Below are 27,899 nucleotides of genomic sequence, written 5' to 3' on the forward strand. Positions count from 1 at the left end.
GGCCTATAGCTCGGCTGTAAGGAGACTTCATCACTGTGGGCTGCCGGTGAGAATCCCTTAGGGCTTCTGCTCCTTGATAAGGAGAGTCTGGATTTGCACAGGGCCCTGCACAACTCAGTTCTCCAACCCCAGGCAGAAGTACCCACAGCCAAATTCACTCTTCCTGGCCTGCTCTAGGCCACAACAGCTGTGCTGAGCTCCCTGGAGCCGAGCTGTAACAAAGGGCAGGAAGGTGTTAGCAGGTCACCGCCAATGGAAACCACTGAACAGATGCTAAACAGTGGGCCAGTGTAATCCCTGGTGTAACTCCATTCAGTTAAAGGAGTTACTCAAGGGCTGAATTAGCCCTGTGTTTCTCTTCATCTCTGGGTTACCCAGTCTCACTTGCTAGTCTTTAAACTCCCTCGTGTGTGGGATGTTGCCTTGTGTTTTAATGAAGCAATTAACCATTTGCTTTCCACTCACCCAGCCTGGCTGCCTTGTAGCAGGGAAGGGAGTTAAGATACTTGGACCAATCAAATCCCTCTTTGTGATTGTCCTTCCACATTCTGTCCACGCAGACCCTGTCTAACTCATTGCATTGTGAATGGTCAGGCCTAGTGCTGCCTTGCAGAGCCCAGGGTACTGCTCCCAAAGCCCAGAAGCAAAGGGAAAGCATGCTAACTGCAGGGCTCCAACAGGTGATGCCTGGGAGACAGGGACAGTTTTCAGGCAGCTGCATGTCCCCCTCACAACTCTGGGCCCACTAAAGATAATACCTGCTAGGTGGAGCACCTCCTGGCTTAGCTGCTGGGGGGACAAGCCCTTCCCAACCCCACTGCAGTGCCTGGGGTGTGTGATGGAAGTTGCTCCTGTTCTGTAACACTAGAGTTTTTCCTGAGGGGGGAAGAGCTCAGCAGTGAGAGGAGAGGGCATGACAAAGTCGCTTCCCAATCATACAAACCACACAACGCTCTCCTCCAAAGCAGCATTCCGAAGGGCTGTGAAGCAATGTTTGCTTTTGGAAAGGCCGGAAGCTTCTCTGATGCATTCTTCTGCCCCAGGCGATTTGATTTGACCTGTCAGTGTTTTGTTTCCATTATTGACAGTGATTGTGAAATCCATGTATCCTTCCACTGCTCAGCTGTGAATATTCTAGACAGAGCAGTCTCGCATTTCTCTCCAGCAGGTGTGGATGTTATCTCTAAGCCTTGCTAATATCATGGCTGCTTCAACTGGTAATAGAACTGTGGCTTCCAAAAAATCCATTCATCTTGTATTTCTACACCTCCTGATCTTATTCCCTTTGCCTGAGTGCAGCCAGAGCTGCTCTTTCTCTCCTGCCAATGGGACCCAGTATCTCCAGCTCCATCCATAGTGGTCAGCACTTTTCCTTCTTCCTCTCTGAATTCCATTCACAGCTACTCTCCTAATTGTCAAAACTTTCACAGGGCATTTTCTTTTACTGAAATAAAAAACTGCTGCCAGAAGACCTCTGTGTTGCTCTTTTTAGACCACAAAAGCTTATGCTCAAATAAATTTGTTAGTCTCTAAGGTGCCCCAAGGACTCCTGTTCTTTTTGCGGATACAGACTAACACGGCTACCAGTCTGAAACCTGTCACTCCTGGACTGCATCACATTGGGCCCTGCTCCTGTTGTCAGATCTGTGAGGGCACAGGAGACTGCCTCTGTAGTTGGGGGCCTATTATTTGTTTGTAATTCTTCTTTCATCGTCCTACAGGCTTGACTTCATCTTAAAAGAACAGGATGTCACTTGACTTTATGGGGGAAAAGTCAACTTTCAGTCTGCATTTCTCACATATCTGTCTTGTCTGCCATGAAGGGTGTGGGGAGGTGGTGTTCAATCATAGGCCTTGGCTACACTTGGCAATTAAGCGCGAGTGTAGTCGCGCCACCAGCGCTGTGAGGGGGGCGTTTTCACACCCCTGAGCGCAGCACGTTGCAGTGCTGTACAGCACCAGTGTAGCCAAGGCCATAGACATGCAGGGCTGGAAGGGGCCTCAAAAAGTCATCTAGGCCATTCTGCCGCCCCGGGGCTGGCAAGCAGAACTAAACATTTAGTTACTACCGAGCATCCCATGTACGCTGAGACCAGTCTGATCCCAAGAGCAAGAAACTAAACCACAGGCAGCCTTCTGTTCTGGGTAAGAAATGACATTCCCTTCCCCCGCCTGCCTTTCGCTCGGCCGAGCCACACGGTCAGGTTCTCCCCTTTGAAAGCTCTCTGTGAACATTGGGTTAAAAGCGTTCACGGGAACCGGAGCTGGGGGGTGGCGGGGGACGGGCTGAGCTCGCAGCCACCTGCCCACTGTTGGCCTTGTCTCGGGGGCCTGGGCCGGTGCTTTCTCTAGGGCAGGGTGGTTAATGACCGGGCTGTGTCACATGCGGGTGCAGGGGCTGTGCAGCGCCGTGCGCGGGGCCTGGCCCAAAGCCTGGAAGGGGCCCCCAGCCCCACTGCGGTGAGGGGGGGTTCTGGATTCTGCCCCACGCTGGGCGGGGCCCAGGGGCCCACGGGCGCTATCAGCAGGCAGAGCGAAGCCCAGCGCCCCCACCCACTGCCAAGAGCCCAGCCCCGGCGCACGGCCCCTTTAAGGCGCGGGGCGGCTCCGGGCGCGGAGCTCTCGCGGGGCTTGGCGGCCGCGCTCTCGCGAGGCCGGGGCTGAGCGCTGATTGGCTGCGGGGGGTTGAATGTAAGATGGCGCCCAGGGAGCTGTGAGGGGAAAAGAGTCGGGCCGAGGCGGTGGCGGAGCGAGGCGGCGGCGGGGCCAGGGTGAGGCGGGGCCGGCCCGGGCCGAGCTGCGGCGGAGCGGGCTTTGCCGGGCCGGGGGAGACGGGCTGTGGCGGCTGGGCCGGGCGGGGCCTCCCCTCACGCGGGGGGAGGCGGCGGTGGTTCCGGGGGCGGCGCGGCCCCGACGGGGAGGCGCGCGCCCGAGGAGTCCGGCGCGGGCCCGTTTGTTGTGTGGCGCTGCCGGGAGCGCGCAGCGCACCGTGGGCCCGCGCGAGGCCCGTTGGCCTCCCGTGAGAGGAGGGGCGCGTCCCCGCCCTCTCTTCGCCCCGGGCGCGTCCCCGTGTCCTTCCCCCTCCCCTCTCCCAGCCGCGGGGCGGCCCCTTCCTGCGCCGCTGTTGCTCCCGGCCACGCGCACGGGGCCGCTCGCTCCCGGCGGCGGGGGCGCGCTCGTCTCCCTGCGGCTGGGGGGGCTCCCCGGCCCGGGCAGGCTGCGGCCGGGCGCGGGAGTGTCCCGGCCCGGGGGCGGGCGGCTGGGGCGGGGCCTGCTGCCGCCGCGGCGTGTCTCTGCTGGGCCGCTGCGCAGGACCCCCCGGGCCGGCCGGCCCCCGGGAGCGCCGCCGAGCCTGGCCGAGGGGTCTGGTCACCCCTCCGCGAGGGGCTGCGCGAGGGGCTGTCATTTCCTGCTCTGGCTGTCCCAGCATCTTGCCCCGGGCCTGGGCCTGGTCACTTGCCCGTAGCTCTGGCTGACCCCGGGGCTGCTTTGGCCTGGAAGTTGTGTATCCACACCAGGAACTGCTACCGTGCAACTGGGCCAGCTCTTGCTTTGAAGGAACTTCAAGCGGAGATATACAGATATATATAGATCTTCAGACCAGGCCTTGTATATTCAGAGCCTTGTAAAAGCGCTAAGGCTCCTGTGTCCAGAAATCTCTATTTTAGAGACAAAGCAAAGGTCGTAGTTGCTTAAAAGTTGCTTATTTGCAGTGAAAACTGTTCACGAGATCAACCTTACTAAGCAATCTCCTGTCCTAGGAGACCTCTGCAAATTGAGTACAATCTTGCTGCTCATTTATTGGAAAACCTCTCCAGTAAGCACCTGATGTGTCAGGCTCTTGAGTGGTCTCTTAAGAAAGTTTTGCTGCATTGCACAAAACCTTAGTCTATTTTGTAAAGTGGGTGAGTGGTTCAGTAAAGTACTAGTCAAGTCTGTTTACAGTTTTGTTTGTTAGCTGCAGCAAGAGAAGCAGGTATTTTACATAGCTAAATTAAGAGGGTTTTAAAAAATCTTGAGGTGTAACCCACCATTTAACATGTGTATGGAGTTTAGCCTTCTTCCCCTTCAACACTGACTTTTTTTTAGTTTTTGTTATCTCCTCAGAGAGCCTTAATTGGACTACTGGTCCCCAGCTCTGCCTAGATACTCTATTCTACCTTGAACACTTGTGAGGAGAAAGGAGCAAGAAAAGGCTTCTGGACGTTATGGCAATATTTCCCCCCCCCCACTGCTGCCTTGTTCTAAGTTTCAATAACTCCAGTGTCCATTGAAAAGTGTTATGTAAGTTCCAGCACAGGTCTCTGTCTCAGAAGAACCTTCTGAACTGTACAAAAGATGTACATGGAGATCTGTTTGTTTTAATACATGTTCTTAAGATCTGGAAGTAAAATAAACTGGTTAGGAATTGGGCATGTCTTGTAATAATTAGTTAGGAACTATCTATTAAGGGTGTAGTATTATGATTATATTCATTTTGTGTTTTCATTTTCTTAAGTCTCTTTTTAAAATACAATTTAACTAAAAAAACAAACAAAAACTGGGGATAGAAAGGGCTTCTTTGTTCTGTCTTCTCCAGAATGTTACAAGTCTAAGAGCTCAGGACAAGTGCAGCAGAAATACCTGCAACATGGTGACTGGTGAGTCCAGATAGTCCACCTGCTGCAAATCTGTGTGTACATTTTCAGTATCTTTAGTCTAAGTTTTATGAACTAACCACTTATGCTCATGAACTTGAACTATTTTCCAGATCCTATTTAGTGGAAAATGCAATTAAGCTGAAAAGGGAGGAATTATATCCATGTATCCAAGCAGCAACCTTTGCTGAACAGTTAAAAAATGCGTTCTGCCAAGTTTTAGCAGTGATGAGTATTCACTTCATTTTGAAATGGACTATACATAATGGATAAACTGAGTGCATAAACTGATCCATCCTGATATTTTAATAGCTAATGGTAAAGGTGTTTGCCTGCCTGCCATTATAAATTTGTGTACGTTGTAGTATAAAATATTTTTTTTGCTGTTGAATGCAATACTAACTTTCCATAAAGAGAATTATATTAAGTGTGTGCTTGGAAACCTGTACAGGTTTTTATTTAAAAAAATAAAAATCTATTTGTTGATGCTGAGTAATAAATATGCCTGAGGGAGGTGGTATGTTAGGTGGTCGAGGGGGGGGGAGGCTTAGTCCTTTTTGTACTTCTGCTCATTACAATGGAAAAAGAAGGCTTCAATACATGTTACCTTCCTGAATCTACAACCAGCACTAATACCTCTGCTATTGCTCATACTTTTGCCAAGGGGAAGAAGAGGGAAACTAACAAGATCCTGATCAGTTTAACTACTGCAGTTCCATATTTCTGTAGGTACCCTTGAAATTGACAAGAATTTGGTTAGGTCAGTTTAGCTCGGTCAGTTTAGCTCGTCTGCTGCTTAGAAAAACTGAGACTTGTTTTTAATTTCTCTATATAAATAAAAAGGGAGACTAGGAATGGAGCACTTGAGATTCCAGTCGGCCTCTTTCCCAATCTCTCAGAAGGTTGGGAGAGGTAGAATAACAGAGACTCTCCTACTCTTTGGTGCAAGGACCATCTTTGTTCTGTTTGTACAGTGCCTAACATAAGGGGGTCCTGGTCCATGACTAATGCTATGCACTCTGGATAATATGTATATTAGATAATACTCCGAAGGTGCTTAGATACCACAGTGATAAATGCAGTGTAAGAACTTAGTAGAACAGCTGTCAGGAGGCTCTGGGATTGGGAGGGAGAGGAAAAGGAAACTTCCTTGCAGCTGACTGTAGAGGAAGTAAAAGTGGGCTTCTGATTTCAGCTGACTACTAGTCAGAAACTAATTGAGAGATTGAACACCTGAGTCAGGTCAAGGGACAGTAAGTAAGAATCCCAGCACTTGTTCTACTTCCTCAGCTGTTGGAAGTAATGGATGGCACCTTGGTTCTCAAGCCCCTAGACCTCAGTAGTGGTGGGTCCCTCCTTATTTTTTATCTGCCTGTACCTAGTAGATCTAGATTTCTGGGCTGTGGGTTTTTTTGCTTTTGGTTTTTAAGCTCTGCCACAGAGCAGTCAGCTGTATATGTGAAAACAGCTTCCAGCATGAGGATCAAGATTTTTCACAAGTAACTAGAGATTTTTTTTGTGTGTGTGGGGGGGGGGGGATTGGTTTTTGGGTGCCAACCTTGAGACATTTGAGAGGAGTCTCTCAAAATTGCTGAGCACCTGCCTTCTGACAGTTAGGCCCGTTTAATGCATCTCAAATTGGGCACCCAAAGTCGCTATTCATGTCTGAAAATTTTAGTCAAGGTACTCAGGCCAAATATCTGCAAACTTCAGTAGGCTTAAATTCCAACCACACACACACACACGGAAAACGTAACAATTCTCTACTTCAAAGTATCATCCTGAGTTTCTGTTTTCTTTCAGTGAGGTTTAATACTCATTTTAGAATTTGTTGATGAAGGCCTGGTGATCTACTGCAGCACTGAAAACATATTCGCAAGGCCAGGGTTTCTGTTGGTTTCAGCATGGGTGTAGATAGACTCTAAGGTCAGAAGGGACCATTATGATCATCTAGTCTGACCTCCCGCATGATGCGGGCCACAAAAGCTGACCCACCACTCCTGGAAGAATTCTCTCCCTTGACTCAACTGTTGAAGTCCCCAAATCATGATTTAAAGACTTCAAATCGCTGAGAATCCTCCAGCAAGCGACCCCTGCCCCATGCTGCAGAGGAAGGCGAAAAACCTCCAGGGCCTCTGCCATTCTACCCTGGAGGAAAATTCCTTCCCGACCCCAAATATGGCAATCAGCTGAACCGTGAGCATGCGGGCAAGATTCTCTAGCCAGACCCTCTGGAAAAAGTTCTCTGTAGTAACTTTTAATATCCCATCACATTTGATGGTGTCAAATGTGTTCTTCCTGAGAGAAGGTAAACCGTTTAAAGATGTTTGGAGTGTGTTCTTGGTGGCTTCTGGGGAAACTTGTCACTGAGTCAGCAGTGACATGAATAGCTTCATTAGTTGTGTGTCACGTGTAGAGCTGGTTAGAAAGCTTGTCCAAGTGTAACTTCAGTGAAAGACAGATTTTTATTTCTTTTAATCTCCCCCTCTTTTCTCTTCTCTCCCCTCCCTCCCCCCCGATTATCAGATATTTGTATGGAAGCTTCTGCATGCTGGGTTATAAAACATTGTGGCCAAAGTACGGTGGCAAATGCAGCTATTCTGTATTAACATCCTTCTCTTAAATAAGTGAATAATGTAAGCTTGTACTTTTTATTTGTGTAAGCACAACAGTATAGTTGAGTTATTTTTAAGGTCCCATAAGTTTTTTGCAAGAATTGCCTCACACACATTCTCTGCCTTTGAGATCCATACCTCTTTGACTGCAAGCCTGACCCATATGCTAGTAGTGACTTGTATCTGAGTCCCTCCTGCATGTAGTGTCATGAGTGTGGTGCTGCCTGACCAGATCGGAGTGGGATTCAGACCAACAATGAGAAACGATTTAGGGTCTGATCCAGCTCCCATTGCTAGAACTCTGTTGCACTTAATGTTGACAGCTATTACTAAACCTCCTTTTGCTTGCACACTGCTTTAGAAATAACACTTTGGGCCACCTTGTTGAACGAATGTAGTCAGTCTCTTGTGACCAAATCACAGTGCTGAAATGTAGTACAGGTTCTTTTTTCTCATCTATTATTTCTGTAGTCCCAATCACCATAGTGTGTGTGTGTGTGTGTGTATAGTGTTATCTGTATGTGTCCCTATGTCGTCTTCTGTGTACATAATTAGGCCCAGTCATCGAAAGTTCCCTATCCCTGTAATTGTGCCTGCAACCCCATATCTCCACACAGCATTTCATGACCACATCAGTAGTGGTAAGGTTACCATCTAAATGTGTTTACCCTTCACCACAAGTTATTACTGCCATAGAAACAAGAATACACTCACAGAAAAGGTGATAGTGAAATAGGAATACTACTTGTATTTAAACAAGATAGGTGAGCAATTCAAACAGTATCTGAGATAATACCCCAGATGTTAATCTTGTTCTTGGGTGGGTGATTCCTCATTTTGTTTTTTTCTCTGTGCTCTTACTTTCTCCCTGATCTTGTTGGTTTCTTTTGCTCTGTTTTCCTTTCTTCACCTTACATGTATGTCCTTCCTACTATACCCTGCTTCATGTTGATTTTTTCCTCCTAATATTTGCTAATAAGAGTGTGAGGCCTACTGTTGCCCACTTTTTCAAGACCTTCTTTCCAGGTGCACCAGGCCCATTTAATGGAATCTTTGGATTCCAGCATTCTGTCCCCTGTCCTTTTTAAAGAAGTCTGAAAATTCTGCTCAGCAAAGAGAGAGAATAATCCCAGTCCTACTCCCAGTGTAAATGTAGAGATACTATCATTTCATACTTCCCTATCTCCTCCTTCCCATTAGTTACCACAGAGTGTTATTTTGTTGCCTAATGGGTTATGATACTTGGTTCTATCACTTCTGTAGCTATAAACCAATCCCTTAGGCAATAGCTTCTCAAATGTTCTTGATACTATATATAGTATTCCATGTTGTAAATGAACACATACAATTCAATAAGGGTTAATTTAGCCTATTCAGCACTGGTCAGACCTGAGACTGAGTGCATTACTATACGTCATCAGCAGGAGACAACACTCTGGAGAGAGCTCTTTATACAGGGCAAGTAAGCCTGAAGGGTGGATAGCAGTGTCCAGTTGTGACTCTTAACAAGGGATTAATTAAAGAAATGCTTAGCTGCATAAAATGGCATGTAAAACTACAGCATTTGTCTCTTAAGGCTTCTGGCTGGCTGTGTTTGTCACACAGAAATCCAGTGTGTGTAAGATGTTCTCCATTGGCTTCATGTGTACCCTTGTACCGTATGACTATGAAAGTTGTGAAACAAGAGTCTTAACTTTCTCCTTTGTTAAGGAATCCTAAGGACCTTGCAATATGAATAATTCTCTGGAGAACACCATTTCCTTTGAAGAATACATCCGTGTGAAAGCACGAACAATCCCTCAGCACAGGATGAAGGAGTTTCTCGACTCTCTTGCTTCCAAGGGGCCTGAAGCTCTCCAGGAGTTCCAGCAGACAGCCACCACCACCATGGTATATCAACAAGGTGGAAACTGCATTTATACGGACAGCACAGAGGTGGCCGGATCTTTGCTTGAGCTTGCCTGTCCCGTTACAACCAGTGTCCAGCAGCAAACCCAGCAAGAGCAACAGATACAGGTTCAGCAGCCACAACAGGTCCAGGTAAACATCTTTGAATTATCATTTTGAATGTATGCATTAACTTGTAAGTCAGAGGTACAGGTGTCTACATTTGGGATGTGCAACATGCAGGTCAGAATTTTAAAAAGTAAGAATAATTTGAACACTAGTCTGTGGACACCTAGCTTTCCATGTATCAGAATTATTTTTTTCCTATGAGAAGTTTGGTAGATAATGTCTCATGGCATTACTTCTGCAGAGCCCCACTATTGGAGGAGTTCCATACCTAGCAATGAGGTGGTGTAAACTTTCTGAGAAATAGTTGGCAGTTTTGGTGTGTGTGCAACTCCCTCAAACCCTACATTTCATAGGAAGTGGCTGGAAATACCCCTTCCCCTCTAGTGGCCTATTCATTTCTCTTTGCTTGCTGGAATAGTCATGGAACCAACCTCTCATTTTTCTGTTCTTTTCATAGAATAGTTCAGATAGGTGTAGGATACACCTGATAATTTTGGCTTAATTGTTGTAGTTCTTGGGCTGTTTTGAAGTTTTGCTGGTTTTGGGTCACCTTGTACCTTGCCCAAGCTGGTAAGATCCATCTAACAAAAGTGAGAGACATTCTCCTTGCCCTGCTATTTTGTTTCTTATGGGCCTGAGAAGTGTTTTGTGCCTTGGGAATGGCCCCTCAAACCCAGGTTGTGATATCTGCAAGGACTTCTCTGAAAGCCTGAGGAGAACTCTGACGCTTTCCGGGGGTATCTAGGGTTGTGAGGCACCTTGCTAGCCCCTGCCCTTAGCACGAGGGAGCCTTGTCTGTGCCTGCCAGGGATCAGCTCCCCAACAAGCCACAGGGTAAACCAGCACTCCCCTCCAGACCTGCTCAGTCTCTACTCCCTCTCCACAGGTTAGCAATAGGCACACTCCAACCCTTGAGCCTTCCAAGCAGCCCTCTGGAGTGACAAACCCCTGATGCACCAGTCACTCACTGAATTCACAGACCCACTGCTCCCAAAGAAACACTAGACGCTAGCTTACCAGTTTCATTGTCAAAGCACTCAGATCTGTATAAAGTGAAAGTTTGTTTAATGAAGTACTGTACAGAGCTTCAAGAAGTAGCAAGTTAGAGTATTTGAAACACATGGTTACATGTACAATAAAATCATTATATGCCTTCTAGAGCCTAGATTTAGTTAACCAGATACTGTCTTGTCTAATGAAGTAGCTTACCTGATCTTTGCAGTGTTTTCCAGCCAGGTTGGTTGTGACCCTCATTTCATAAGAAAGAACATGCGGATAATTCCTCTCTTCTCAGTGAAGGATGAAGGGTGTCTTTTTGCACCCAAAGGTATACCCCCAACAATCCATTGTCTTTACTTGTAAACAGGCTCCCCCCATGCTAACGTTTTTTCCCATGTGCTGCTTTCTAGTTATCTTTACCGAATCAATTAGTATTCGACTCAGACTATAGATATGCATATGCATATTGTCCGGTGGCCTATGACCAGCCAGAGAGATGAGCATCTCTTCCCTCCTACCTGACAGGAGAAAATTTATCACCATTTGGGGACTTGCCTTAACTTGCATATCTTAAGAACATAATTTTCAGCACAGAAATATAACTTCTTGAATATTACCTGTATATGCGTTTCACAATGACTACTGGTTCTCGATAGAGACCTACATGCCCCACTCTGGTGAATTATTATGCCTATAAGTGACCCGGAGGATCCCTGTAAAACCTCATGCATCCCCTTGGTGCCCTCTGTCAGTTGGCATCAAGAGGTTTCTGGGTCACAAGGACTATGCAGTGGACTTTGTCCCTGCAAACGGCTGATTAGCCTGTGAGTGTAGGAGACCTTTCCTAAAATAGACCCCCTGGCATGGCCCCTGTGCAAAACCTCAATGCAAATCCCAGGCTAAAAGGGGCCATTCTCTTGTAATGATATCCTGTAGGGAATCCTTGAAACCATTTCCAGGGTTCCCTAGAGGATATTTTCAGGGCTTGAAGCTGGGGTCAAGGAAACCCCTCTTGTCTTTTGGAAACCACTGATACAGTATGGAAGGAAGGAGGGGCTCCAGCAAGGATCCTGTTGAGACTAACCAGACACCATGGAAATGGCTTTCCAAGATCTTGATAGTCCCAAGAAGGGTAGGATTGTCTTATGAATGGTCCAACTGACCCAGATACATACAGAGGGGTGCCCACTGGTTCACCCTGGCCAAAGCACCAATAGTCAACACTTTTTGAAGGCTCCGGTGGAGGGAATGTCAATATTTGAAACCATCAGTGCTAAGCCTACTCATGCTATGTGGAGTCACTCTTGGTTCCTTTTTCTCCTCCTCAGATGTTGTCTTAACCAGTTCCTTCTGTGCTCTGAGTGACACGAGGGCCGTTCAGAACACAGTGGGCCAAACAGCATAGCTCTGGGGATTCCTTTGGCAGCTTTACCCAGAAAGTCATACGCTGACAGCTTGGAACCCACCCACCCACCCACCCCCGCTTCCTGCACCTATTGCTCCTCAGCTGCAGGAGGGAGGGATCTCTGTATAGGGATCTGCTCCCGCATCCGCCCAGAACACCCCCCCCCCCCCCGATGAGCCCCATTGTACCTGGACCACCCCAACAAGCCATCCTGATCCAGGCCCAACCAGCTTCATTTGGATGCCCCCCCAGACCCCGCTTCCGAGATCTGTGATCTCCCACCTCGGTGCAGCCAGTGGCCTGTGCTCCCCAATGCCATGCTAGAGCCTCCACATTTTGACACACACAATTTTCAGAATTTTAAAATATTGTGTGCAGAATTTTTTAATGGCACAGAATGCCCTCAGGAGTAGAGAGGTTTGGGAATGCTTTGAAGTATGGGCCAGGCATTGCTCTCTAGCAACTCCTACTGGAACACTTAAGGAGTGGTGTTGGTTACACTAGCAGGGAGTGGCTTGCTACAATGTAGGGCTGTCGGAAGGATAAAATATTGAAGATTTATTATTGGAGGGAGTGGGGGGCAATGGGGATAGGAAAGCAAAGTAGGAATAGCTTCAGTATCCCGTTACTGGGGTCCTCCCTCAGGATCTCCGTTCAGATTGTCGGTTTGGTGACAGTTAAGGATGTTGAAGGTTCCTTTGGTTCTGGAGAAGCTGTAAAGAGTTAGCAGCTCATTAAGCGTGATTCTGTAACTGTCGTCCTCCCTTCTTCCTGGGGTTGCCTCTGACCTAGGTTCTGCATCTACGGATAGCTGGCATAACGGGTACACAAACATCGGAACAGTTCTACAAGACATGCTAGTATATTAGTAGTTAGGATTTAGCTCTTGGAGTAGCAGGTTGTCTCAGGCCTTGCCAATGAAACTCCTTTCCTCTTCTTCCCCCTTGATTTCAGTAGGTATATGATCAGAATCTAAAACCAGGGTTAAAATAGGAAAATGCTGGTGGCGCTGCCCTGGCTGTTTCTAGGAATGGAGATGGCTTTTGCTTTGAAGTAACCAGTCTTGCCACCTTTCTAGCTGCACTTTCCTACTGTTGGAGATTGTCGTCTTAGTATGTAATAGAGAGCCTACTCCCCTCCAATGAAATAAGAAATAAAAGTAGTGCCTTCTCCTGGGGACTAACGGCATTTTGGGCTGTATAAGTAGGGGCATTGCCAGCAGATCGAGGGACATGATCATTCCCCTCTCTTCGGCATTGGTGAAACCTCATCTGGAGTACTGTGGCCAGTTTTGGGCCCCACTCCACAAGAAGGATGTGGAAAAATTGGAAAGAGTCCAGCGGAGGACAACAAAAATGACTAGGGAGCTGGAGCACATGATTTATGAGGAGAGGCTGAGTGAACTGGGATTATTTAGTCTGCAGAAGAGAAGAATGAGGGGGGGATTTGATAAGTGCTTTCAACTACCTGAAGGGAGGGGGTTCCAAAGAGGATGGATCTAGACTGTTCTCAGTGGTACCAGATGACAGAACAAGGAGCAATGGTCTCAAGTTGCAGTGGGGGAGGTCTAGGTTGGATATTAGGAAAAACTTTTTCACTAGGAGGGTGGTGAAGCACTGGAATGGGTTACCTAAGGAGGTGGTGGAATCTCCTTCCTTAGAGGTTTTTAAGGTCAGGCTTGACAAAGCCCTGTCTGGGATGATTTAGTTGGGGTTGGCCCTGCTTTGAGCAGGGGATTGAACTAGATACCTCCTGAGGTCCCTTCCAACCCTGATATTCTATGATTCTAAGAGGTGCAGAGCTTTGTACATGAAGGCAATACAACAGACTTTCTGATCTGAAAAAGTGAATATAAGGAAAGCAGTGGATACCCTGAGACTATGAAGCACAGAGCAAAATATCTTTTTAAATGTAAGGGACCCTGTCAACCTGATCAGGTCCCCCTTTGTGCACTGATATCTATCCAGCATTCTGGGAGTGGTTTCTAGTGTCGCAGAGGGCAGCAATTAAAGCGTACACCCCTTCATTGTGTGGCGGTCTCTGAGAAATTGGAAGATTCTTGTCCTATCAGCTTTTCATTCACATTCTTCTTGTTTTGTGTGAAGCTGTGAAAACAACATTGCTTTTTTTGTTTACTTCCTATTTGTATCTCTGCATCACTGATATCTGGACCACCCTAAAATGAGGGCTTGAGTACAGTTAGTGTATTTTAAGTAGCTGTGCAAAAATACTGCTGGGTGGTGGGTTTTTTTTGTCCAGGTATCTCTCATTGTGTGTTGAAAATCCAAGCCTAAAGAGCGCCTGAATGACTTAAGCATGAGTCCCATTGAAAGTGCTTCTAAGACACTTAGGTGCTTCTGAAAATCCCACCCAAATTTTTATCTGTTTCCTTTAAATACGGGACAATAAAGACTAATTTTTGTAGGTGAGATGAATATTGGTGAATAAAGGAAAAGAAATTACAAACTGTGAAACATTAGCCCATGTGTGACTTCATCTATTTCAGTTAACTGCCTGGTCAGATCATTCATTGATGCAGCTTTAAGTTGTGTTATTGGCAAGAGGCCAAATGATTCTTGTTACCTTGTAGGAAATTGTATCAAATCCACATCTGCATTACAGTGTGGTGCACGCTGCTCTAGCCCTGCAGTAGGAACGATTAAAGTTCGTTGTATTTCCTGTGAGTAGAATCCGCTCTTTTCAACAGGAGGTGACTTAAAAAAATGGTTCTGTGAATGATGCCTCCTTGCCTACCTCAGTTTTCCTTGGCAACTTTTAAGTTATTGCAAATGAATCCTTGAAACATTTTAATAAGACCTTTTGGAAATCTGAGCTTTTCAGGGAATGGGCGTTTTGGGTAAGGATCACTGTTTGGGTGCTACTGCAATACACACAACATAAAAGTGAGAAACAAAGTCCCCAGTCAGTGCTAGATCCCTGTTTTGCAAATGGAAGTCCATGCCCCAAAGAGCTTACAGTATAATTTTGAATCCAATAGGTGGGCCAAATAAGAGGGGAGGGAAGGAAAATAAGAGCATGCAGTTACATAGCTTAGCTCTTGGTTCTAGATGGCTCCAGATTGTCAAACCTTTAAAATAAATTTGCTACCTCCGACTAATGTGTTCCATGGCCATCATTGGTTCCCTGGTTTCTTCTAAACATCGTAGAAGTGGGATTTGTGGCAGAAGAGAATGGTGGCCTTGTAGGTTAACTCATGTGAGGAGTTCCATGCAGCCCCTTGTGCTGGGAAAGAATCATGTGGATGTTTATGGAACAAGCAGAGAAATGGCCATTCAAGGCTAGTATAATTGGTAGAGCAATGGGGCGGGTGCAGTATGGTAACAGGAGCAGATGAGTATGGAGGGACAGAGTTGTAAAGGGCCTTGGAGATGAGGACCAGTTTTAATTTGGTGTAGTGCGGAGCCAGTAGAGGGATTGGAAGATGGGGGGGGTGACATAGCTTCATAAAAGTATAGGGTTGGAAGGGACCTCGAGGTCATCTAGTCCATCTGCTTCAGCAAGAGGGGGACCAAGTAAACCTAGACCATCCTAGACACACGTTTGTATAACCTGTTGTTAAAAATCTCCAAGGGGGATTCGACAACCTCCCTTGGTAACCTGTTACTGTTCTTAACTGTCCTTATAGTTGGAAAGTTTTTCCTGTCATCTAATCTGAGTATCCAATGTGACCAATGACAGGCCTGGAAGAATATTTATAGCTGTTAAAATCAGAATAATTGAATCTTGGATTCCTGTCGGTCCGGAGACTGACTGTCTGGTGATACTGGCAGAAGGAGTTAGCATAGACTCTTTTGGGCTTCTTCCAGATACGATGGTGACATGTAATGTCATCCGTGTGTCTGTGTGAAGTTGCTTCTCCGTGAACCTTAGTGATACCTTGGGGTAGTTTTGACTTCATAGCTTTAGGAGAAAGAGGAAGGTAGGATTCTTTTTTCTTAACTAAAAATCAAGATTGTTCTTTGGGTGTAAATCTTCCCTTGCATTATTTCAAACCAAGACTATGCAATGTGGTGTTAAATGCCTGAGAACCTGAAAGTGAAATTGAGCATGTTCTTCTTGTCTAAGCAGAGTTGAATGGAAATGACGAACCGGTAGCTAGACTCTCAAAATTCCTCCAGTTCTGAAAATCTGTGCCAAAGTTTACTTAATTAGGAAAACCTCAAAAAGCCATTTTTAACCTAATAGTGTCCTTTTCATTTAAACTACAATATGTTCGAGGTCTGCAGTTCCTTCCAACATGATATCCATTCATTAGTGTCCAGTATCAGGGGGTAGCAGTGTTTGTCTATATCCACAAAAACAACGAGGAGTCCGGTGGCACCTTAAAGACTAACAGATTTATTTGGGCCTCAGCTTTCGTGGGTAAAAAACCCACTTCTTCAGATACATGGAGTTTCCATTAATTAGTGCTTCTCTTAGTCCCAAGGTTAGGTAAAAGTCAACCTTAGTTTCGATGTATAAACACTATACCCCTCCTCTAAGAGAGTTATCCTAATTTACTTTAGTTAATGCCCATCATGTGTGTGAAGTGACATGATTTTGGGGAGCTGAGTGGGAACGAAACCTATTGCCTCATTCTTGAAGCATCCTACAGATGGAGAAACTTGTGAGTCAAACGTTTGCGTTTTGTAGCAAGGTGAATATTAAAGAATGTTAACACAAGCATTATGATTAAGGCTACGTTTTAGTCACAGGTATTTTTAGTAAAAGTCATGGACAGATCATGAGCAGTTTAAAAAACAAAAACACAGCCTGTGTCTAAAACTTGGGGGCCCGGGACCCCCGCTGGTGCTGGAGCGGGGCAGGTGGCAGCGCACGGCCTGGCTCCGCTCCTCCCTTTTCTTCTATCCCCCCCCTTCCCTGCAACAACAGTTGGGGTACGGTATGGAATGAGGGAGCTCTGGGTGGTGCTTACCTGGGGGGCTCCCTGGAAACGGCAACATCTCCCTCACTCAGCTGCTAGGCGGAGGTGTGGCTAGGCAGCTCTGTGCGTTGCCTCCACCCAGAGCACCAGCTTCGCAGCGCACATTGGCGGGGAACCGCAGCCAGTGGGAGCTGCGAAGCCAGTGCTCTGGGAGGAGCCAGCGCACAGAGCTGCCTGGCCATGCCCCCAGGTAAGCAGCACCCCAATATCCTATCACATGTCCCTCCCCCCTCACACTCTCACTCTGCTGCAGGGGTGGGGTGCGGTGGCCCAAGACTGCCCATGGGGCTGCCTGAGCCACATCCGGTGCAGGGGCTGCTGCAGAGGTCACGGAAAGTCTCGGAATCCATGACCTCCGTGATAAACTTGCAGCCTTCATTATGATTAATGTGTTTGCATCAGGTGTGACTTTCTGTTGATTTGCTATGAGGTAGGCTGGGTCTCTAATGGTGCACGTTCTATCAGTGCTGACAATTCTGAAGGGTATTCTCAGCTTCCTGGGATGCCCGAGGTCTGTTTTATAGACTGGAGTTGTTTGGGAAGTGGTGTGTGATACAGTTTGTGAATTTCTTCAGTTGAGAGGTGCAATGAATTGTGCTGAGGAAATCCAGCATTCACTCTGCCTTCCCTTTGTCAGATAGCTTTGAGATCTCCTTAAGCAAGATGCTTCTCTATCTTGTTGATCAGGATTAGTATAATAAATTAATACAGAAGTGAGCACCTCGGAGAGCTCTAGAATATAGACCATATTGTCCATGGCCTCACCATTGAACTAAAGTTCTTGTGGTTTGAGCACTAACTATTGAACTTTTGCTGTTCTAGGTCCAGGTCCAGGTCCAGCAGTCCCCACAACAGGTCTCTGCCCAGCAGCTCTCTCCCCAGCTCACTGTCCACCAAGCCTCAGAGCAGCCGATACAGGTCCAAGTTCAGATCCAAGGCCAGGCACAGCAGCAGGCGTCCCAGACGATACAGAGTCAGTCTCTTCAGAGCCCTAGCCCATCTCAGCTGCAAGCGGCTCAAATCCAGGTGCAGCATGTACAGACTGCCCAACAGATCCAGGCCACTGAGATCCAGGAGGAACACATACAGCACCAACAGATCCAGGCCCAGCTTGTGTCTGGACAGGCCATTGCTGGTGGCCAACAGATCCAGATCCAGACAGTTGGAGCACTGTCACCTCCACCTTCTCAGCAGGGCTCACCACGGGAAGGCGAACGGCGGATTGGCACCGCTAGTGTCCTTCAGCCAGTGAAGAAGCGTAAAGTAGATATGCCTATTACTGTGTCATATGCTATTTCAGGGCAGCCAGTTGCCACGGTGTTGGCCATTCCTCAAGGCCAGCAGCAGAGTTACGTATCTTTAAGGCCGGACTTATTAACAGTGGACAGTGCCCACCTATACAGTGCCACTGGGACCATTACTAGCCCCACTGGAGAGACTTGGACCATCCCTGTTTACTCAGCTCAGCCACGTGGTGACCTTCAGCAGCAAAATATAACCCACATCGCCATCCCCCAGGAGGCCTACAATGCTGTCCACGTCAGCGGCTCGCCAACAACACTGGCTGCTGTGAAGCTGGAGGATGACAAGGATAAGATGGTGGGAGGTGCATCTGTAGTGAAAAACTCACAGGAGGAAGTGGTGCAAACTATCGCTAACTCGCTCTTTCCAGCACAGTTCATGAATGGCAACATCCACATTCCAGTGGCAGTGCAGGCCGTGGCAGGGACATACCAGAATACAGCTCAGACAGTGCACATATGGGACCCGCAGCAGCAACAGCAGCCCACACCCCAAGAGCAGGGGCAGCAGCAGCAGCTACAAGTGACTTGTTCTGTGAGTAAAACTGCTTCTGTTATGCATGCCCTTGATTTTAATGACCTGTTGATGGTGTGAGGGGAGAGATGCTGTCAGGTATCCTGTGCTTCACAGGATCCTTCTAGATATTACATGTCTACATTCCAGTAATCTACGCATGTCACTGAGCATTTGACCAGTCCCCAGCTGTGCATCTGTGTGTCATGTCAGTCCCTTTGGACAGAGGCATGATTATGGGGGGCAAGAATCAGAAGGTGAAACTGCTGTTCTGGCCTCTAGTGTAAACAAGGCAGTATACTTGTAGCAAATTTTATAATAGGTCTTTTTAATACTTCAGTACTCTCCTGTGCTGAGTTAATGTTCTGAGCTGTTCTTGTTACTGTATTGGAATAGAGCCCCCGCTAGTGGAACTAATGTGATGCACCAGATGCTAGCCACTTCGCCAGTCACTTTGAATCACTCCACTCAAAGTAGCACCAGACACTTGACAGAAAGCTGAGGGTTTGTCAGCTCATGGAACACATCTCACTGATGATCAGATGTACCAGTCTGTCTCTACACCATGTCCAGTTTCTAGTAAATGCCTGGTGTGCGGGAATACAGACATAATATAAATGAGTACAGGAAACTAATTTAAACAGCATCTTTTTTTTTTTAGAGTGCGTGGTGTACACAATGGCCAAATATCTTGCTGTCTTTACAGGGAAATAGGTAACTTAGGGGCAAATCTCTTTAAAAACATTTTACATTTTAGCTTTTTAAATTTCATAAATCCTTTTGTATGTAAATGTCTGTTACTACACACATAGGCATGTCAGCTCTGAACATTGTGCTAGTCCACGAGAACAAGAAAGTGACTAGTATGTCACTAACGGAATGGCAAAACCCATGCCCCAAAATCCACCAGCATAAATGTTTTTAGAGAAAAGATTTTTAAAACTTAAAATGCTAGTAACAAATTCATAGAGTCTAGGACTGGAAGGGACCTCGAGAGGTCATAGAGTCCAGTCCCCTGCCCTCATGGCAGGACCAATACTGTCTAGACCATCCCTGATAGACATTTATCTAACCTACTCTTAAATATCTCCAGAGATGGAAATTCCACAACCTCCCTAGGCAATTTTATTCCAGTGTTTAACCACCCTGACAGTTAGGAACTTTTTCCTAATGTCCAACCTAAACCTCCCTTGCTGCAGTGTAAGCCCATTGCTTCTTGTTCTATCCTTAGAGGCTAAGGTGAACAAGTTTTCTCCCTTCTCCTTATGACACCCTTTTAGATACCAAAACTGCTATCATGTCCCCTCTGTCTTCTCTTTTCCAAACTAAACAAATCCAATTCTTTCAGCCTTCCTTCATAGGTCATGTTCTCAAGACCTTTAATCATTCTTGTTACTCTTCTCTGGACCCTCTCCAATTTCTCCACTTCTTTCTTGAAATGCGGTGCCCAGAACTGGACACAATACTCCAGTTGAGGCCTAACCAGCACAGAGTAGAGTGGAAGAATGACTTCTCGTGTCTTGCTCACAACACACCTGTTAATACATCCCAGAATCACGTTTGCGCTTTTTTTTTTTTTTTTTTTTTTTTTTTTTTTTGCAACAGCATCACACTGACTCATATTTAGCTTGTGGTCCACTATAACCCCTAGACCCCTTTCTGCCGTACTCTTTCCTAGATAGTCTCTTCCTATTCTGTATGTGTGAAACTGATTGTTCCTTCTTAAGTGAAGCACTTTGCATTTGTCTTTGTTAAACTTCATCCTGCTTACCTCAGACCATTTCTCCAATTTGTCCAGATCATTTTGAATTATGACTGTCCTCCGAAGCAGTTGCAATCCCTCCCAGTTTGGTATCATCTGCAAACTTAATAAGCGTACTTTCTATGCCAATATCTAAGTCGTTGATGAAGATATTGTACAGAGCCGGTCCCAAAGCAGACCCCTGTGGAACCCCACTTGTTATAACTTTCCAGCAGGATTGGGCACCATTAATAACTACTCTGAGTACAGTTATCCAGCCAGTTATGCACCCACCTTATAGCTGCCCAATCTAAGTTGTATTTGCCTAGTTTATCGATAAGAATATCATGCGAGACCGTATCAAATGCCTTACTAAAGTCTAGGTATACCACATCCACTGCTTCTCCCTTATCCACAAGACTCGTTATCCTATCAAAGAAAGCTATCCGATTGGTTTGACATGATTTGTTCTTTATAAATCCATGCTGGCTATTCCCTATCACCTTACCACCTTCCAAGTGTTTGCAGATGATTTCCTTAATTACTTGCTCCATTATCTTCCCTGGCACAGAAGTTAAACTAACTGGTCTGTAGTTTCCTGGGTGGTTTTTATTTCCCTTTTTATACAAGGAAGCATTTATTTAAAAAAAATAATTTAAACTTGACTGCAGCCTTAGTTCCATAATACACATGGTGGTGGGAGTATCCTCTCTTGCTAGGTGTCAGACTAGTAGCCATATCCCTCGGTGGTTTTCATAGGATGAAATTCAGGTTCTGTTAAAGTAAATGTGAGTTTCCACTGACTGCAGTGAAGCAATGATTTCACCCATAGGTTTTAAGGTCTGAAGGGATCATTTTAATTAATCCTTATCAGACGTCCTGCATAACACAGGCCATAGAATTTCACCAAGTGATTCCTACATCAGTCCTATAACTTTTGGTTGAGGTAGAGAGTCTTTCTTTTTAAAAGGACGTCCAGTCTTGATTTAAAAGAACCCACCACATCTCTCAGTAAGTTCTAGTGGTTAATTACCCTCATTAAAAACTGCCTTATTTCTGGTCTAAACTTGTTTAGTTTCAGCTTCTAGCCATTGGATGTTCTGCCTTCATCTGCTAGATCAGAGCCCTCTGATATCCAGTCTCCCCCAGCCTCCCATGGAGGTAGGTACTTTAGCCCATGATCAAGTCACCTCTTAATCTTCTCTTGGAGAAACTAATAGGTTGACTGCTTTAGCCTCACTGGAAGGCAGGTTTTCCAGACCTCCAGTCATTCTTGTAGCTCTCGTCTGAACTCTGTCCTATTTGTTATCTTTTGGAAGTGTGAACCCAAGAACTGGAAGCAGTATTTCAGTAATGGTCTGAGTAACCCCTCATACAGGAGTAATGATCCTTCCCTGCTTCTGCTTAGCATTCCCTGCACAGCAGTACAGCACACCTATAGCATCTTCTTGGTTGTCTAGTGCCAGGAATATCTAGGCAAGTTGAAATTCAGTCTTCCATTTTAGAGGAAGGTGATAAAGCTGCCAGGATAACTAAACCTCTGTCCTTCTGGGCCTGTCCCTGTGCCCACCTGTAGAGTTATCCTTTTGGATTATTACTGAAAAGGAAAGGATGGGTCCTTCTGACCCCCTTTGCTGCTGTAGGAGTATTGTGAGGAGTTTGACCTGCTACTGCTGTGGAATGAGCGTCTCAAAACCCAGAGCTTTTCCCAGTACTTATTGATATGTGCCCCTCCTCGCCCCCAATATCCATCTAGCTGCTGGCTGTCTGGGCAGGTATGTTCATGAGTAAGGAAAAGTAGAAGCATGTCAATCAATTCACTGCACTGGGAATTGCTTCTCCAGCCCAATTGTCAGCCCTTAGACTGAGAGTGATTGTGAGGTACTTGCAGGAAGATAGGCAGTGCTCTTCTTGTGCTAGACTAAGTGTCAGTGAAAGCTTTGTCATTTCATGGGGAGCAAGGAGACTGCATTCATGAAGAGTCGGTCTGCAAATGTGGGGCCATGCCTCACCCCTGGGCTCTGTCTTTCCCCAAGACAGTTGTTTTTGTCAAGTTAAGCTTCATCCCTGTCTGCCCTGATGGTAAAAGCAGAGCCCCTTCAATTAAAGGACTTGGTCTCAGATTCTGCCCTAGCTCGACTTTCTGTAAGATAGGTGCTGTTCTGTAAACAGCCGCTGGCAGGTGATGAGGAGAGCTGATGCTGGGATGCACTCAGTCTGTGTCTAAAAACTCATGTCTGAGGTTATTACAGGGTTTGTGCCTTTAGCAGACTTGCTTTTCATTGGTCAGTAATACTGTGGACTTCTCCCTTGTAAACCTTGCATTGTCTTCACCATAGTTCTGTGGGGCTTCAGCGGAAGGAGACTTCTAAAGGAAAGTGCTTCCTCAAAGATGTGTTGAGTGATATATATATTTACTTTTTGGGTGATACCAAATCAAGCAATTTATTATCGTAATTGTAGCAACTCTTTTTTTTTTTTTTTGGATGTGCATGTGGCTCCCCCTTTTGTTAACTTGCCTTTTACCTTCTCTAATGGGAGTGGATGTGAAAAGGGGGCCCTGTATTGGCTAAGAATCCCTCACCTTGAAAATTTACAAGTAAGTGAGATGAGAATACAGCCCTTCATCAAATGAACAATTAATCCCATTAGCTTTCAGTTCAAGTAAATACAAAAGCTCTGTATGAGGAGGTGGAAGTGTAGAAGGGGATTAAGTGTGTCCCTTCCTGTATAGCTTGTAAACAACTGGTCAGCCCTCATAGGTTGTGCTGGATGAACAGGTTGGAGTGGCTGGCTGCATAGTGGGCACCATGTTGTGAAACAGTGTTTGCAGCTTGAGGTGACAAACTTTGACTCTGGGGCTCTGTTGTCAAGGGAAGACTCCTCTTGCCGTGTTTTTGTTAAACTTCCCAATAGATAATGTGACATTAAACATTTTCCAGAATACTTGCATAGATTAGCAACTAGTTTTTCAGTAGGTTGGGAGCAGTATACGGAATTGTTGGTGAAATTGACTGGCATTTTAGTATCTGTGATTTGAGCAGTCACTAACTATGAAAAAACCTATTCATAAGCTAACAACATGCAATTCTGAGACACTTGGCAATTGACAGCTCAAATGGAGATTTTCACGTTCTCTGCTTTTTTAAAGAGGGACTGTATTAAAGGTGGTAGAGATCACTATGTAGATTGCATGGTATCTCTGTTCTCTAGCTCCTTCATGTAAATAGGTGAAACTGACATTTACAAGCATCCTATTCTTGCAGGATAAGGATGGAGTAGGCTATCAACAGGACACCACAATATGCATGTATGTAGTAACGTACTCAGAGCCTGGCTTATCTAGTGGTATGTTGCTCACCTGGGATTATAATAGTTGCAACTGTTTTTTGTATGTTAATTGCTTCAGAGTAGGGTGAGCCTTCGTGTCTTTAAACTGCAATGTTGGTACAAGTGCCGTTTTATGAAAGTTCGTTTATTAGCGTAATTGCCATTGACTCTACTGGCAACTGTAGTGTCACCACTGGTAAAGCAGAGAGAAGATGCCCTTCTGATAGAATAGAACTTAAGTTTTTTTTTTTTTCTTTTTTTAAAGTGTTGCCACCTTGCTACTGTCTCCCACTAGAGGGCAGCCTTTCTCTCTAAAAGCTCCAAATACCTGGCTCCTGAGACCAATCTTCAGCGCGCATTGTATTGCTGTTAACTCTATCTAATACAATGGTTTTTGAAACACTGTTTAAGCTAATTTTCCCCTGTCAACCAGGGAAAAAGTGATGAAGCTAATGTGACCCGATAAATCAATAGATTCACCCATTCTATTCATGAATACAGAAAAAAATTACTCTGATGTTCTGTGTCCTGTAAAGTTCTTTACCTCTGGTGAAAATTATTTGCCTCTCTGTGCATGCGTAAGTAAAATATAAAAGGTCTTCATGATCTGGATGAATGGCTGGGAACACTTCTGGAAAATTTTGCAATACTGGGTTTAAACTACCCACATGAAATGGACTGGAGGCTTTTCAAAATACCTGCCTGCAGTGAAAATGTAGCTGGTCTTGGGGAACAGGGAATATTTTGGATTGTTCATGCATGATCACTGATATGGCACTAAAGTCCTCCTTTTATGTTCATATATCATGCCTGTTACTGAGCTATGAGTGAGTTGCTATTCATCATGGCAACATTTACTACGGGGAGTGGGGAGATGGTGCTACAAGACAAGAAAAATGAGGCAAAAAAGACATGTTGCACCTCGAAGGAAATGTGACTAGAAGTGGTTTTCTTTCTCAGGCTCAAACTGTTCAGGTAGCTGAAGTGGAGCCCCAGCCACAGCCTCAGCCTTCACCTGAACTCCTGCTTCCGAATTCTCTGAAGCCAGAAGAAGGGCTCGAAGTGTGGAAAAGCTGGGCCCAGACAAAGAATGCCGAGCTGGAAAAGGAGTCTCAGAACAGGCTAGCCCCTATTGGCAGTAAGTGTCATGGGAGGGAGTTATCTGGCATGGTATATTTTACTCCATGTTTTCACCACTAGAAATTTGGTTTCAAGTAGGGATCAGGTAGCAAATGAAACAAGACTACACTTGGTTCAGACTAGAGCTACCTACCTAGTTTTCCTAAGCTCCAAATCCCTCTCAACCCTTCTATCTACCCTAACTTCGAGGATCATTTTCCTGTTCAGCAGAACCACTGCAATGTTCCATCCCTTTTGTTAGGAAAACTCCCTCCTGGTTTGAGTGGTGATTGTAGTTTGGGATCTCAAGTTCAATTTGTCACAGTGTGATTGTTAGGCTTGGAAGAATTGAACTTCTGTATCTATAAACCTTTAAAGGATAATATTATTTCCCCTAATTTTATCTTAATTTTCACAGTTGTAAGAAATCCTGGGGGGCACAGCCTATAATTATTTAATGACAGTAGTCATTGAGATTCAAAAAAATATCTTTACAACCGTTAAACACACACGTTGAAGCATACACACATAAATATACTTAAAGCAAACTCAAAGTATGAAATGCTGCTTATCTGTAAATTTCAATGATTATCAGTGGAAATCTAGTTTCTGTGTACAGTGAAATCGACACTGACCGACATTTACCAAATAAAAATCTAATCCTTCCAAGCCTAAGAATGGTTTGTCTTTGCCAACTGCATCATGAAACATTCCAAGAAGTATTTCTGTTCCACATTGAGCTACTAGCCCAAGAACGTAGTTTGGTGGCCACAGAAAAGGCCATGTAGGACTGTGATGGACGAGTGCCAGTTACAGGAACAAAATAGCCCCATACACCAGCTACTTAATGAATCAGCAAATGCTGTTATGGGTTTGTTCTGGCTTTCCCATTGCTGCAGGGAAAATGCTCCATTGCAGAGAATGGAGAAGGAGATGGTCTCTATATAGAATGGGTGGTGGTGTCAGTTTTCTCTAAATGTCTTTCCCTGCTTCTCGGATTTGATTTATGAATGCTAAAGGAGCTGTTCGGAAGTGGGGGAGCATAGTGGGAGGGAGGGATGGACAGTGGTGAAATGGAAGATAATGCTTGAAAAACTGTCTGTGGTGTGTGGGTTTTTTTTTGTTTTTTGTGTTTGAGCAAATTCATCATGACATTTTGCTTTGCAGGACGCCAGCTGCTGAGATTCCAGGAAGATCTCATCTCCTCTGCTGTGGCTGAGTTGAATTATGGGCTATGCTTGATGACACGAGAAGCTCGCAATGGTGAAGGCGAACCATATGATCCAGATGTACTCTACTATATCTTCCTATGTATTCAGAAGGTAGGAGGGGAAAGCCCTCATCTCTTACTTTATGCTGTGTGCACACAACAAAACTGTGCATATGCTGTGATCAGACAGTATTTGTAGATAGCTTTCTCTGTGTAAGACCTAGAACAGGTGGCCAACCTGAGCCTGAGAAGGAGCCATAATTTACCAATGTACGTTGCCAAAGAGCACTTCCAGTGCCTCCCTCCCTGCACCTCCGGATCAGCTGTTTCGTGGCATGCAGGAGGCTCTGGGGGGGAGGAGGAGGAGCGAGGGCATGACAAGCTTGGTGGAGGGCGTGGGAAGGTGTGCAGTGGGGGCAGGGCTTGTGGCAGAACAGTGAGCACCCCCGGCACATTGGAAAGTTGGTGCCTGTAGCTCCAGCGCTGGAGTCGGTGCCTAGACAAGCAGCCGTATGTGGCTTTGAAGCCACAGGTTGGCCACCCCTGACCTAGAATGAGGGTGGCAGTTGCTATTCGTATCAAGCTCTCCAGCTTTGTTTATATATGGAAAAGTGAATGAAGAGGATTCTTGATTGCTGACAGAACATGCAGCTTTAAGAATGGACAGTTTGAGACCTTAATTAGTAGATAGAATTTTTAGAGGGATACTAGCTTGCAGTTAGAAACAAAATAGTTGCTATTAACTAAATGAAATAATGTGGTGAGAATTTAATGGGAAAGTTCCCCGCCCCCTCCCTCCCCCCCAAGGAAAGTGTAATGCTCTAGATCTAGTCTGTCCTGCTTAAAATCCAGTGTTTCAGCTTTGACTTGCCTGAAATGTGAGTGGAGGCCTATTACTTGGTGTAGAGAAGAGAGAATCTGGGTTTGCAACAGTATTTTCTTTCCTCAATAATGTGAGAGGATATTTGTATCCTAAAGAAACAATCCCAGTGCACGCAGGGCAATAATTGAAATGTAAATTTCAAATAAACTCATCTGTCTGTAAATAAAAGCAAAGGTAGCTGGCCCTCAGTTTAAGATTCTTCCTCTTCTTTGTTATCCACTCATACCGCAGTAATTATGATTATTCCTGGCACACTGTCCTCTCAGTACAGGGGTATTTGTATTCTCCCAGGTGTACCCTATGGAACCTCTCCAGCAAACAATGACTACAGCAAAGCAGGAAATACATAAACCTGACTAGTGCCTGGGCCTTGAGCCTGGGAGGGGGCTCATTCCATCCCAAAGAGAGAGGTCCTCTGATAGGAGCTTGCTTGATGCTGTTATATCGGACTATATTGTGAATGTCTCTTTGCAGTATCTCTTTGAAAATGGACGAGTAGATGACATTTTCTCGGATCTCTATTACATACGGTTTACCGAGTGGTTACATGAAGTTCTCAAGGATGTACAGCCCCGGGTCACCCCTCTTGGTAAGAGCTTTTTCTCTGCTTTAGGAAGAGGCCTCTCAGACATGGTGGGGTAGGGACAGGATGCAAGAGAGCTTTAAGCTTGCTGGTGTCATCTTTCTGAAAGCTGAGACTAGAAACGGATCTGAAGAAGCACTTGAGCAGAAGAACATCCCTTAACTTTCACTGAGCTGGGGAGGGAAGTTCTCCAGAGCCTGCAATAAGTACAAATATTTCAGAGGGTTTTGTGCACCAGACTCCAGTCCTGACTTCTGTTTTAAGGGTTTAGTTAGGCTTGATTCTGTGCACCATTTAACTTACTCTCTAAGGGGTTCTGAGAACTTGTTAATCTTTAGGACATCAGGAGTGTGGAGTTGATGCCCCTTCTAAGGAATGCATGAGTTGTTGAGCAGAGATGGATTCATAAATGGCAGATGAAATTCAGTGTTGATAAATGCAAAGTAATGCACATTGGAAAACAGAATCCCAACTATCCATATAAAATGATGGGGTCTAAATTAGCTGTTATCACTCCGGAGAGAGATCTTGGAGTCATTGTGGACAGTTCTCTGAAAACATCCACTCAATGTGCAGTGGCAGACAAAAAAGCGAACAGAAT

The 27,899-nt window shown here is 45.6% G+C and overlaps 1 protein-coding gene across 5 annotated transcripts in view; it reads left to right on the plus strand.

Moving 5' to 3' along the window:
* The first annotated feature begins 2,684 nt into the window (after positions 1-2,684).
* The window catches only part of QRICH1 (glutamine rich 1), a 35,100-nt gene continuing 9,885 nt past the window's right edge, over positions 2,685-27,899 (plus strand). Inside the window, exons 1-7 of one of the 5 annotated variants that reach the window (XM_054033782.1) lie at positions 2,685-2,771; positions 4,580-4,640; positions 8,963-9,292; positions 17,440-18,453; positions 24,464-24,641; positions 25,790-25,944; positions 27,190-27,304. In XM_054033782.1, the coding sequence (XP_053889757.1) occupies positions 8,984-9,292; positions 17,440-18,453; positions 24,464-24,641; positions 25,790-25,944; positions 27,190-27,304 (1,771 nt within the window). In that variant the 5' untranslated portion in view covers positions 2,685-2,771; positions 4,580-4,640; positions 8,963-8,983. Of the gene's footprint in view, positions 2,772-3,338; positions 3,818-3,886; positions 3,906-4,579; positions 4,641-8,962; positions 9,293-17,439; positions 18,454-24,463; positions 24,642-25,789; positions 25,945-27,189; positions 27,305-27,899 lie in introns of those variants that run through there. The other 4 variants (XM_054033787.1, XM_054033783.1, XM_054033784.1 and 1 more) reach the window with 4 other exon arrangements.

Source organism: Malaclemys terrapin, chromosome 7 (genome assembly GCF_027887155.1).
Source record: "Malaclemys terrapin pileata isolate rMalTer1 chromosome 7, rMalTer1.hap1, whole genome shotgun sequence".
NCBI lineage: Eukaryota > Metazoa > Chordata > Testudines > Emydidae > Malaclemys > Malaclemys terrapin.